The following is a 12175-nucleotide window of genomic DNA, read 5'->3' as shown; positions in this document are numbered from 1 at the left end:
GCAGCTGTATGATCATGCTCCTTAGTAGCCCGTCTGAATTTTAGTAGCCCTTATCATTATTTTAATTGTAAAACAAACAATAATAGTACATATCTCATAGAGTTCTTGTGCAGATTAAATGTGTATATTGCCTGGCATAATGAATGTGAACTGTTCATTACTATTGTCATTCACTTTGTGCTGAACTGTTAACTATTCTGCTACCATGCTGGTCTGTGAGCAACTAGTCAGGGCTTACCCTTACTTTGTGTATCCCAGTACTGAGCCCATAACCGGACCTTGATGTCTATGAGTATAGTATTGCAAAAGGACAAATGAAAAAATTGCGCCGAAGGAGCAAGCCTTACTTTTGAAATCTTTCTTTAGTGCCCACCCTGTACATTATCTTAAGGAATCCCAACACCAGAGGAGGTAGGGGCTGCTATTACCTTTCTGCAAATGTGGGTGTGCACTCTAAGACATTCTGCCTTTGGTGGCACGGAGCCCATAGGAGCCTACATCCAGATCCAGGGAGCCGGGTGTTTGGAGCCGGGGGACACAGATGGGAGCGGGACCCAGGAGAGAGATAGACCACATACCCTCCTGTCTCTTTAAAAAATTTCCCGCCTGTTTGACAGATTTAGGACGTAAACCACGCCCCTTTAGGAATCCTCGCCCCCTCTGCATTGCGCTACTACCGGCGGAGAGCCAGGCTCTCGGCCAATCAGAAGAGGTCTTAGGCGGGCACGGCCTCCCAGCGAGCCAATAGGCGGGCAGCTCGAGCGGGGCTTGCCCGGGCATGTAGAAGCTGCCGGCTGTCCGGACGCCACGTGCGGGAGGGAGGAGACGCGCCCGGCTTCAGGTGACCTGGGGCCCCTGCTGGGGGCGGCGGGGTGGGGCAGGTTGGCGTGGAGTGTCCCCGGCCGCAGGGCCCCTGGCGAATGTCCGCCCCCGGCCTGCGTGGGGGAACGCCCGGGCCTGGCCGACCGGCTCTTCCGACCCGCGATGTGCAGGCCGCAGGCCCCGGGGCCGGAACGCCGCCGGCCCCCGGTCCCCGCCCGCGGTGCTAAGGCCTGAAGGGGGCGGCGCTGGGCGGCGGGGCTCGGCCTGAGGGCGCCGGCCTGGCCGCCGCGGCCGATGAGTGGCCAACGCCTGCGCTCTCCCGTGGGTGAGGCCCTCCTCCCGTTTGCCCCTCGGACACGCCGGCGGCTGGGGACGTGGTGCGGGGCTCTCCGCGGGCTTCGCTTGCCCCGTGGACCGTTAAGGAGCACAGGCGTCATATAGAGTCCGGTTCTCCCAAATTGGGGTGATTATTAGTATCAGGGCTTGGGGTGGGGTCGCGCGCCCTTTCGAACGCAGATTCTCAGGCCCCGTTTCCTGAAGTGGTAGTTAAGGAGGTGGGCGGGGGGTGGTGGTGCCTGGAAATCAGCGTTTTAAACACGCCCTAGTTGTACCTGGTTAATTTCGGGCTTCGGGAAGCCCGTAACCTAGTTCACCCTCGGTTTAAAATACCCTCGTTTTACGGTGAGGGGACCTCGACTTGGTCCGGTTCATTTAGCTGTTTCGGGCTCTGCCCACTGCCTTCTCGAGCAGCCCACGCGGGCTGGCGACCCCGAGGCCACGGGTGATTCTGACCCGGTGGGTCCTCTGCGGCCTTCGCCCAGACGCCTCTGCCCCTGGGCCCGAAGGCCGGGTGGCCGCCGCTCCCCAGAGCGCTGGCTCGGGGCTGGAGGGAGAAGAGTGCGTGTCCTTGCTGAACCGGGTGTGTTTGGGGGACGCTTCTCTCCCGCCTCCCTGAACCCCGTCTGGGGCCAGGATGGGGGCGGGGCCCTTGATAATTAACTGTGACCTGTCGGCAAGGTCAGGGTGGGTAAAGAGTACCACTTCCTGCCTTCATCCCTGGAAACATCGGGTGCTGAGAACATTTCTCAGGGATGCTAATTTCTTTCGGGCTTATTTGCTACCTTGCCAGCAGGGTCAGGGAGGCCGGGGACCCTAGTCCTGACCTCAGATGCTCTCAGTCCTCCCCCACAGAGGTTCCATATTAGCAGAGTCTGTCTCGGCTTGGCCTCCTTCCCCCGATTGCTGGGCTGAGGCAAACTGAGGTTCTGTTTTTGTCCCCTTTAATACGTGCCTTGTCACCATGAGGGAATCGATTATAGTTAAGAGCCCTTTTAAAAGGGAGGGTGCTTGTTGGGGAGAGGATGAGCACGTAGAAGGGTGAGTCACCGGGCCTCGCCAGGCATCACCCGAAGGCACCGCCCGCCACCCCTGCTTGTCTTCATCTCTGCTACTGTTGCTCAAGTTCTGTTCTCCAGACCTGTTGCTGTGAGACAGTTGTGATCCTGTCACCCTGTCCCTAAAACCTTAAGATTAAGCCCGGGCTTTTTCTCACCTTCCAGGAGCAGTTGTTTCACCCTCCCCACTACCTCCTGGCTTTTCCAGTGCTGCACCAAGCCCTGCCTCTGGCGCTGTGTGTCTGTGCTTTCTCTGTCCGATGCCCTTCTCCTCCGGGGCCCCTCCGCTTCTAGGCCTTCCCTAACCCAGTGTTCCTGCCTGCCTCAGTGGCTGGCCAGGTGAGTCGGGTGCCTGTCCTTCGGCGGTCGCTCCTGTGCTGAGCACACCCGTTGTAAGTTTCTGCCTGCCTCTTTCTCTCCCTGCCAAACCAGGAGTTCCCCGAGTTGAAGGTCACTTCAGCTCTGTAGTCCCCATAGTCTTCCAGATAGCAGGCCTGGTGGCTTCAGCTGCCTTCACACATTTCTGAAGAGGATGTGTGATGCCCCAGGTCTTGGGCTGGCCGGTGGGGAAAGAAAGGACAGAAACTAAGGAGGGCTCTGAGGTAGACTGTCTGTAACTTCGAAGAGTGCGGTAAATTCTCCTCTGATTGTGCCTTCTGCGCAGAGGGGTGGGTTTCTTTGTTCCCAGACTGGCTGTAAACATCTGGTGTGAGGACTACCGTGCAATATTTCTGCGACCTCCCCAGTTTCCTCTGGGGCCCCTCAGTTGCTCAGCAGAGACAGGGGACATGAGCCTGGGGTAGGGGTGGCTTGTGGAAGTGTTTGATGGGCTTCCCAGGGTGGGGGCAGGAGGTTAGGTGTTGGAAAGGGAGAGGCAGCCCCTACAGCCGGGACAGCCTTGTGCTTCGGCGGCACATGGTTGCTTGTGGGCCCCTCTTTCTCAGCACTGGGTTACTTCTCTTTTAGGCCTTTGCCCCTAGCACGGCCACTAATTCCCCTCCCTTCCACCTGGAGGGACCCTGTTATCCTTCAGGCCGACTTAACCTCTCCCAGGAAACCTTTACAGAGTCCTCCCGCCTGTTCGGCTTCCCTAGCACTTCCAGCCCAGCCCTGTACACACGCCTTCTCCTTCGTGTCTGTCTCTGCAGCAAGATAGCTCCTTGAGCCCAGGATCCACCTTTGTAACTCTGTGCTCAGCCCCTGGCACAGCTGAGACCCCAGCGAGTCTGTGTGTGCCATGGGGGGCTGTGCAACCCAGTAGGAGAAAGGGTTGTTCCTGGGGTTTAGAAAGGATAGGAGGATGGAGTGGGAAGGGAGGCGGGGGGTGGGGAGAGCTGTGGATTGGGAGGGCAGTGAGTCCAGGCTGAGGCCACTTTTGCCTGGGAAGAGCTGATTACCTACCATGAGCAAGACTCTTAACCTCCCTGGGGAAGGGGGAGCAGGTACTTATTGAGCCCCTTGTGTGCACCGTGCATGCAGATCCCAGCACACATGCACTGTGTCCTCTCATCTCACACGGGAAGGGTAGTAGGGCCATTTCACAGGCAAGGAACCTGAGGCTGTGCAGTTTAGGTAACTTAAAAAAGAGCTGAGTTTAACCTTGGTCTGCCTACTTGAAAGCCCTGGTTTTCTGGTCTGTTAAAATGTACTAGCTGACTTAGCACAGTACATGGGATGAAGCTCTCCAAGCTAGATCCCTTGCTGTTGGGAAGATGGTGTCCTTACTGCATGGGATTTGCAGGCTCACGGGGATGTCCTGTAGCAGTGGCCTGGGAAAGCACCCCTTGCCAGCCTGCAGGCAAGGATGGAGAGCTTGGAATGGCCTGGGTGGGCAGGTGCCTCAAGTTTGCAGGTGCTACCCTCAGAGCGTTCTCTCCGTTTTCCCTTTTTTAAGTGTAACTGGTTTCCTAGCACACCATGGCCTTCTGAACAACATGCCCAGCTATTTCAAAATGTTTGTGATACTGTTGTGATTAACTAACTAGAAAGTCATGTAATAAATTACCTCATTTAGGTTAACACATACATATACCCAAAATGCAGCTATTGTGGGCTCCCTCTGAAGTGTTTTCTCGAGGTTCTTCTGAGGGTCTGTGCCCTTACCTTGCATAAAGGGTTGATATTTTTTCCAAATGGGATTATATATATATATACTTTTCTTGTAACCTTTATTTTCCCATAAGTCTACCTCTCAAATTTTTGATGCTTACCATATTGAAGGAAAGCTGTGGCTTGAAGGTTTAGACCATGGATTCTGGGTTCATCTCAACTTTTGTCTCGTTAATTGAGCAAATTACTCAATCTTGATGCCTCAGTTTTCTACCTGTAATACGAGAATAGTAATACTTTGTTTGAGCTGTTGGGGGAAGATTGATTCCATGTAAATGCAATAGTATCGACCACATGGTTCAGTTACTAAAATAAGTCCTCAAATCCTTCTGGGAGCCTGAGACAAAGTACGGGCTCCGGGGCAGCCCAGCAGCGGAGCACTGCAGGGAGGGGGGCAGGGCTGGCCTGGCACACTCCTCACCTGGCCCTTCTGCCCTGTGTGTTCTCTTTCCAGGCTGCTGCCCTGTTGGCAGGGTGAGCGGATTGGGATGGTACCCTGCGAAGCCACTGGGTCCGCCCAGTGCCTCAGCCCTTCCCTGGCCAACCCGAATGCCAAGGATGTGCTTCGGAGGAAGCACAAGAGGAAGAGCCGGCAGCACCAGCGCTTCATGGCCCGGAAGGCGTTGCTGCAGGAGCAGGGACTGCTGGGCATACCCCCAGAGCCAGGAGCTTCCCCGCTGCCCATGCTGTCGGAGGCACTGCTGGGCACTGACGCTGCCCGCAGTGGGCGGCAGCGCCCAGGGGCTCAGACTGGAGATGCCCCATGTAGCAGAAAGACCACCCACAGGGAATCCGGAGGGCCCTTGCCCAGCAAGTGTGTGGCTATCGACTGTGAGATGGTGGGCACGGGTCCCCGAGGGCGGGTGAGCGAGCTGGCCCGCTGCTCAGTGGTGAGTTATCACGGCGATGTTCTCTACGACAAGTACGTCCGGCCTGAGATGCCCATCGTGGACTTCCGCACCCGCTGGAGCGGCATCACCCGGAAGCACATGTGCAAGGCTATCCCCTTCCAGGTGGCCCAGAAGGAGGTGAGGACGGACGCCAGGCTTTGGGGGATCAGTGACTGGCTGGGAAGAGCAGCCCTGCGTCTGAGTCACTGCCTAGCCACAGGAGGCAAGGGACTTTGAGAAAGTTACTTCTCCAAACAGGGGTTCCTTCTCTGTAGAAAAGGGTGCATAAAAATCTTGACCTTCTTCCATGTAAGGCTTGCTGAATGTTGTATGTGGTAATGTTTGTGGAAAGGCTGTCAACTGTAAGGTGTGAAATAGCTTACATTTGAGATTTTTGGTTATGAAAGTATTATGTACGTATCACTGTAAAATTTGTAAGGCCCACAGTCCTGTCACTTTCAGGTGTCAGTGATTTGGTGTATTTCCTTATGTTAGTTTTTTAGTGCTTTGAAAAAAATTACTTAGTGGTTGGGACCACACTAATGTGCCAGGAACTCCCAAGTGTGCTTGACGATAGGAAACACCTAAGGACTTGTCAGCGATCTCAGATCTTTGTCCCCAGACTCCTGCAGGAGAGTCTGATCCCGTGGGCCTCCAGGCTGGGGAGGGTTCTGATGGGTGGGTTCCTGATAATCGTCACACTGTGCCGACTAGGATGATAGAAACCTCAGAGCTTATGGGGAGAATGAGGTTAGGAACCTAACACTCCAAAACTTCATCTGTGAAACCCCAAAAATAAAAAGATGGAAACCTAATAACAATGTTAGCACAGTTTTGTACATGTTAAATAATGAAGAAATGCACATGTGCAGCAATAAGTATGGCACTTGACCCTGAAAAAGATTGGAAGTTTGCTTGTGGAAGTGGGTGTCAGGTTGCAGCTCCTACGGTGGGGTGGGGGTGGGGCTGAAGGATTCACCTGACATCGGAAAGGGGAATGGCCAGGGTGGGTGGCTGTGGCTCATCACACAGGGGAACTAAGCTTGCTGGTGTGGCGTTCAGTGCATTCCTGTGCGGCTCAGTTCAGCAGGGTGCAGTCTTCTGCATTCACTTAGTGTTCTCAAAGGGCGAAATTTGCATTGATTCTCAAATCATGTCCAGGTACATCAGTCATGTCAGAACATTGCAAATGTGGAGTCTCAAGCAGTTACAGCAGAACTGTTTCATGTATCTGGGTTATTCTTGGGATGAGGTAAAGTTGAGAAATCCTGGTATGTGGTTGTCATCTTTGTCCTCCTTTTTCACATAAGGTGTGGCATTTCTTTCAAAAGATTTGGAGGTTATTTATCAAGCAGGCTGACCAGGAATAGAAGCAAAAACAGGGAGGGGGCCTGTGGTGAACCGACCAGCTCCTGGTGCTTCCCTTGGCCTGGTAGGAGGGGCTCCTAAGAGCAGGACCCTTCCTGTCTGCCCAGACTCACCAGTGGAGTGTGCTTGATCCCTTCCCACCGCATGGCTGGTGATTGGGGGGGAGTGACACGAGTGTGGTGGCATGTCCCTACCATTAAAGTGTGACATACCTAATCCATCTGCCGTGAAAGCTGGGTTTAGCGATAATCCGTGCATGGCCAACAGAGGCCGGCTGTGGGAGGCCAGTGGCTGATGATAAGGACAGCCACACCCAGCAGAGAGGACCCAAGGGGCCTGCAGGCTTGTGGCCCTGCACATGGCCTCCCTGGGACCGGGGCAGTGTGGAGGGCAGGGGAGAGAAGTGTAGGCTGGGTAGATGGTTGGCGCTGAGTGAGAGAGCAGGCTTTGGGAGTGACTAGGCGTACCCTGTAGCAGAGGGGCAGAGGGGCAGAGGGGCGGGATCCTGCCGACAGGGTCTGTGGCTGCTAACAGCAACCGAAGCTGCTGTTCATGGTGTCCCCAGTGGGTCTGTGGGCACTGTGGGTACCTGTGTGCTGAGCATCGCCAGTGAAGGCACATGGCTCTCCGCCAGGCCTGAAGGTGCTGAACCCCCCTGAAGGAGAGAACAGCACAGGTCCCAGAATCTATGGGGGAGTCGTGGCGAGGCTTCCGACCTGTAAGCTGAAATGGGAGAGTTGGTGGCAGAGGAGGGCGGGCTGGGAGGGCTGGGAGGGCTGGGGAGTGTCTCAGGCCGAGAGGAGAGCGTGTGCCAGCAGGAAAGAGGTGAGGTGCGTGTGTGGGGCAACCGCTCACGGCTCCATCCGTGTCCTTCAGAGCTCCAGCTGCCCCGCGGGATGCTCGGCAACAGGGCCGACTTCAAGGGGCACGGAGCTGAAGGGCACCCTTGGCTGTAGCAAGCAGAGGGCCTGGATTCTGACTCGGGATGGCTTGGGTGACTTTGGAGCTCACGGTCTCTCCTGTCCCTGCTGCCTCCAGCCAGGGGGAATCCGTGTCCCCATCGGGCAGGGTGTCGGGCTGTGTCGGGGCCAGCCCGATGGGCCTTCCTAACCCCTTTCTCCACTCACAGATCCTCAAGCTCCTGAAGGGCAAGGTGGTCGTGGGGCACGCGCTGCACAATGACTTCCAGGCCCTCAAGTACTTCCACCCTCGGAGCCAGACTCGCGACACCACATACGTCCCAAACTTCCTCAGCCAGCCTGGCCTCCACACCCGGACCCGGGTCTCTCTGAAGGACCTGGCCCTGCAGCTGCTGCACAAGAAGATCCAGGTGTGTGGCGTAGGAGTGGTCACGGGGAGGGGGAAGGCCTGGGGCGGTGCAGCCTCCTTCCCCAGTCCAGGTTCCAGGGGCTGGGACAAAGCACAGTCCCCCAGATGCACGGGCAGCCCTGGGTGTTTCTCCCCACCAGCCTTCCGCAGCGTCATCGTGACAGCCAGCCGCATTTGCGCTTCCAGCAGTGCCCCGTGTATTCCTGGTTCTGTCCCCGCATCTGCGTGTAGCCCCATCTGCGGCAGCCAGAGAGGCGGAGCCTTCGGTCACGGCCGCCAGTAGCTCTTGCTCCCGCTGTGCTTGACACTGATTCCGTCCGCTCCTCGAGCCTTTGGCGATGTTTGCCGTGTTTTATGTTTGAGGTCACAGGCTTGGGAAGCGAGGTGGGTTGTGCAGCTGAGCGTCCAGAACGCCTCTGTCTGATCAGCACCCTGTCTTCTCACTGTACCGAGCTGCACACCCCATTATGAAAGTACGTGTTCCTGGGCCTGCACACGGAGCCCAGGGTGATGGGCCTCTCGCCAGGACTGTGGGCAGTGATGTGGCTTTTGTCTGCAGGTGGGCCACCACGGGCACTCGTCAGTGGAGGACGCTATGACAGCCATGGAGCTCTACCGGCTGGTGGAGGTGCAGTGGGAACAGCAGGCCAGCAGCCTGCAGACCCACCCTGAGGACAGAGAGCCAGACAGCAGCACGGACATGGACCAGTATATGGAGGACCAGTACTGGCCTGAGGACCTGGCCCCGAGCACAAGTGGGGGAACAGCGGGGGAGGTACAGGGCAGGAAGGAGTGAGGGGAGAGAGGCCTTAGGCGTGGGGGGTCAGGCTTGGAGAACCTGGGCACTTCATCCTGGGCAGGCCGGGTGTGGCCAGAGTGTCCCCAGGTCCTCTGTCCTGACTCCCTGCTCAGAGCACAGCCCTCCTCCCTCCAGGGCTGTTGGCCTTTCCTCCCCAACCCCTTCGTTTTGCTAATGGCACTTTACAGACACTATGAGATAGTCAAGTGGACCAGCCACTGGGGCCCAGCAGGAGTAGAGAAAGCCCGGCACACAGCCCCAGGCTGTCACTGGCCTTCCCCGCCCCGCCCCGTGCTGTCTAAAGGGCCAACCCTCCCTCCCTGGAGGGGGGGTATGTAGGAGCTCCCTTATCAGTGACTTGGGGTAAAGTTCCCTTCCTGTTGTGGCTATCTACCTCTTCCTCCAGAATCCTCAGGTTCAGAAGAAATGTGCCCTGAAGCCATTGTAGGAGCTCAGTGCCAGGACAGGCAGAGTAACTGAGCCCACAGGACCGTGTTGCTTGCTTAACATGCTTGGTGCCTGCAGTCACCGGACACAGCTCGTGGCGGAGGGAAAGCAGGATAAGCTTTGGATGGAGACTGGCATATTTATTTTGACCCAACCAGGCATTCCTCCTGTCCACCTAGCAGTGGGCTCTCTAAGCAAAAGCCTGAGAAACAAGACAGCAGTTTGAGTCCCGAGACACCTGTGTGGAATCACTCCCAAGGGACCTTTGTGTATTTGGAGCAAGGCCACCAGTCTATAGGGTAGCAGAGTGCGTGTCCGCCAGGGCTGGGGCCAGATGTTGGCCCCTGTGCTGTGTGTCCGCACTTGGCCTGGCTTCCCCTTAGTCGCTTTGATTGGCAGTCCCTATGGTTACTGGGTTTTCTCCAAATGTCTGAAAATGTTCTCTCTCAGAATTTCATCCCCACTCCTTTTTGTTTCCTAAGGGGCAGTTTAGGGGTGTTGGGGTAACTAAGAGCTCAGGCCACTTGCCACTGGATAGCTTTGAGACCTTAAGCAAATACGTGACTCCACTCTTGAGCCTGTTCCTCATTTTTAAAACGGGGACGGTGATGCAGCCTGCCTGTCACAGCTGGCAGGAGGCTGATACACGCTGAGCCAGGGTCCGTGTGAGCAGCTCTTTTTTCTGTAAGGATTAGTTTCAGGGTCTCTGAGTAATACCTGCGCACACACACCCCTTTGGTCAGGGGCCGTGGCCCAGACAGAACTGTCCTTGCCTGGCTGTCCCCCAGGTGGACCATGGGGCTGGGTGAGGATGGAATGCAGAGGGTCGGGGTCCTCGCTGGTCTTTGTGGCTGGGTGACCTGTGTATACTCAGCATCCATCTGCTGTGTGCACAAGGTGACAGTGGTTTTTCATGGCAGCCTGAGTAAAACAGCAGGACCAGGAAGGGGGAGAGACACTATCAAAACCACACTACAAGCCAGGGGCCATAGATGACGTTGTGTCACCACCCCCTTGTCTCCAGACTACGGAGCTGGCTGAGTTAGCGACCGCTGCTGGCCTGCCTCTGTTCTCGATTCCTTAACAGTATGTAGCTGGTGCCAAACCCAGAGCTGAGCAGTAGCTTCGATTCTTCAGTCTGTGGGTTGAAGGAAAATGGACCTGTTACCAGTGGGGAAATGTACTGGATTTAAAAACAGCTTTGTTGTAAAACCGTTTGTTCTGGATTAAAACTCAATTGGGAAAGTGGGCGAAATGACCTTTTCTGTGGATTTGCAGGTGAGGTGGGAGGGTGGCTTGGTGGCGAGGTTGAGGGTGCCAGGCCCTGAGCCTTGCTGGTGCTTTGGCCTGTGAGCTGGGGACTTTCACAGTTGTGCTCTGGGGTGTGGCAAGAAAATATTACAGCTGTGGAATTAATATGGCTTATTTAAAATTTTATATAACCTCTGTAATAGAGCATAAAGTAATAGAGCATCTCCCTGATGCTATGTACTCACTTTTAAAAAATCTTTTAAAATAAATGTTTAGTTCTAATTGTGATAAAATATACCATTTATCAGTGTATGGTTCATTAGTGTTCAGTAAGATTCATGTTATTCAACCCATCTCCAGAACCTTTTCATCTTGCAAACCGGAAATGCTGTACCCATCAAATAACAACTCCCCATTCCCTTCCCCCCACCCTCATGCCCCTGGCCACCACCCTTTATTCCCTGTTTCTTTTATTTGACTAGACACTTCATCTAAGTGGAGTCGCAGTGTTTGTCTTCTTGTGACTGGCTTATTTCACTTAGCTCAGGGTCCTCAAAGTGCATTCATGTGGTATGTGTTAAAATTTCCTTCCTTTTGAAGGCTGACGTATAGATGATGTATAATATCCACTTGGATGTATATACCACATTTCATCTAGTCAGTCTAGGGGGACACTTGGGTTGCTTCCCCCTTGGTTATCGGGATGAATGCTGCTGTGAAAATGGCTGTGCCGTATCTCTTGGGGACCCTGCTTTCAACTCTTTGGTACATACCCAGCAGTGAGATGCTGGGTTATACAGTAATTCTGTTTTTAGTCTTTTGTGGTGCCGCCATACTGCTTCCTGTCGTGGCTGCACTGTTGACTTTCTATCAACAGCTGCAGAGGTTCCAGTCTTCATGTCCTCATCAGCACTTGTTATTTTTGTCTTTCTGTAGGCCTTCTCCTGGGTGTGAGGTGCTGCCTCACTGTCGTGATTTGCATTCCCCACTGATGGGTGCTGTTGAGCATCTCTGCACATGCTTATTGGTATAGAGTTAATTTTTAACCTTTTTTTGTCTCTTAAAATGCATTCCATTAGCATGGTTTTGGAATATATTAAATTGAACCACAGGACATTTTTGATACTTGACTAAGATTGTTCCACCTGCCGTGTATCATTTAGAAATTCATACGCATTTCAGGGGCACATGCCCAGCTGAGATTGGAGGCGCTTAAGCTGGAATTCAAAGGGCAGGTTGCCTTGGGGGAAGTGGTGTCTGACCCACTGTCAGGAGTCATTCACGGGCCCTGTGCCCTGTGTGCTGTGCGGAAAAGTCCACACAGGGTTTGTACCTGCTAAGCTCAAGGTTGGTAGCAGGTGGGAGCTGGGAGCTGGGCCAACTCTGGAAGGATGTGCATCTTGTAAGGCTGAGAGTTTTACCCTGAGTGACTCATTTTCCTGCTGTCATCTGACCGGATGAGATTTATGGGCTGATGAGTGACACCAGTTAGACCTAGGAAGCATGCCACTAGGAAACCCCGCTGGCCCATACTCCTCTGGGGCCAGGATCCCTCGCCTAGGCTTTGTTACCAGGGCCTGTGTCCAACCTCAGTACAAAATACCTTTGCAAAAATTCAGCATGACCCAGGCAGAGTTCTGGGTGCTAGGAGCCCTGCTGCAAAGCAAACGAGCGGGAGGCATACAGAAAATGAACAAATACATGTGTTTTTTGGATGGTGCCATTTTGAAGAGATCCATGAAGTGGGGAAGAGGTGCAGTTTTTAG

At 54.6% G+C, this 12175-nt stretch overlaps 1 protein-coding gene across 5 annotated transcripts; it reads left to right on the top strand.

Annotated features, from left to right (window-relative positions):
* The first annotated feature begins 757 nt into the window (after window positions 1-757).
* AEN (apoptosis enhancing nuclease) lies at window positions 758-10704 on the top strand. 5 transcript variants are annotated; one of them, XM_037000557.2, is made up of 4 exons: window positions 758-841; window positions 4780-5353; window positions 7713-7913; window positions 8472-10704. In XM_037000557.2, exons 2-4 carry the CDS (start codon window positions 4814-4816, stop codon window positions 8706-8708), a joined length of 978 nt encoding a protein of 325 aa, XP_036856452.1. In that variant the 5' UTR covers window positions 758-841; window positions 4780-4813; the 3' UTR covers window positions 8709-10704. The 5 variants fall into 5 exon arrangements, with proteins under 5 accessions (XP_036856452.1, XP_036856453.1, XP_036856446.2 ...); XM_037000558.2 differs by lacking the exon at window positions 8472-10704 and adding an exon at window positions 8283-8417; XM_037000551.2 differs by lacking the exon at window positions 758-841 and adding an exon at window positions 880-1147.
* The last annotated feature ends 1471 nt before the right edge of the window (window positions 10705-12175 follow it).

Source organism: Manis javanica, chromosome 18 (genome assembly GCF_040802235.1).
Source record: "Manis javanica isolate MJ-LG chromosome 18, MJ_LKY, whole genome shotgun sequence".
Taxonomy (NCBI): Eukaryota; Metazoa; Chordata; class Mammalia; order Pholidota; family Manidae; genus Manis; species Manis javanica.
The sequence above is the reverse complement of the archived record's forward strand: the minus strand, read 5'-3'. Positions and strand labels throughout refer to the sequence as shown.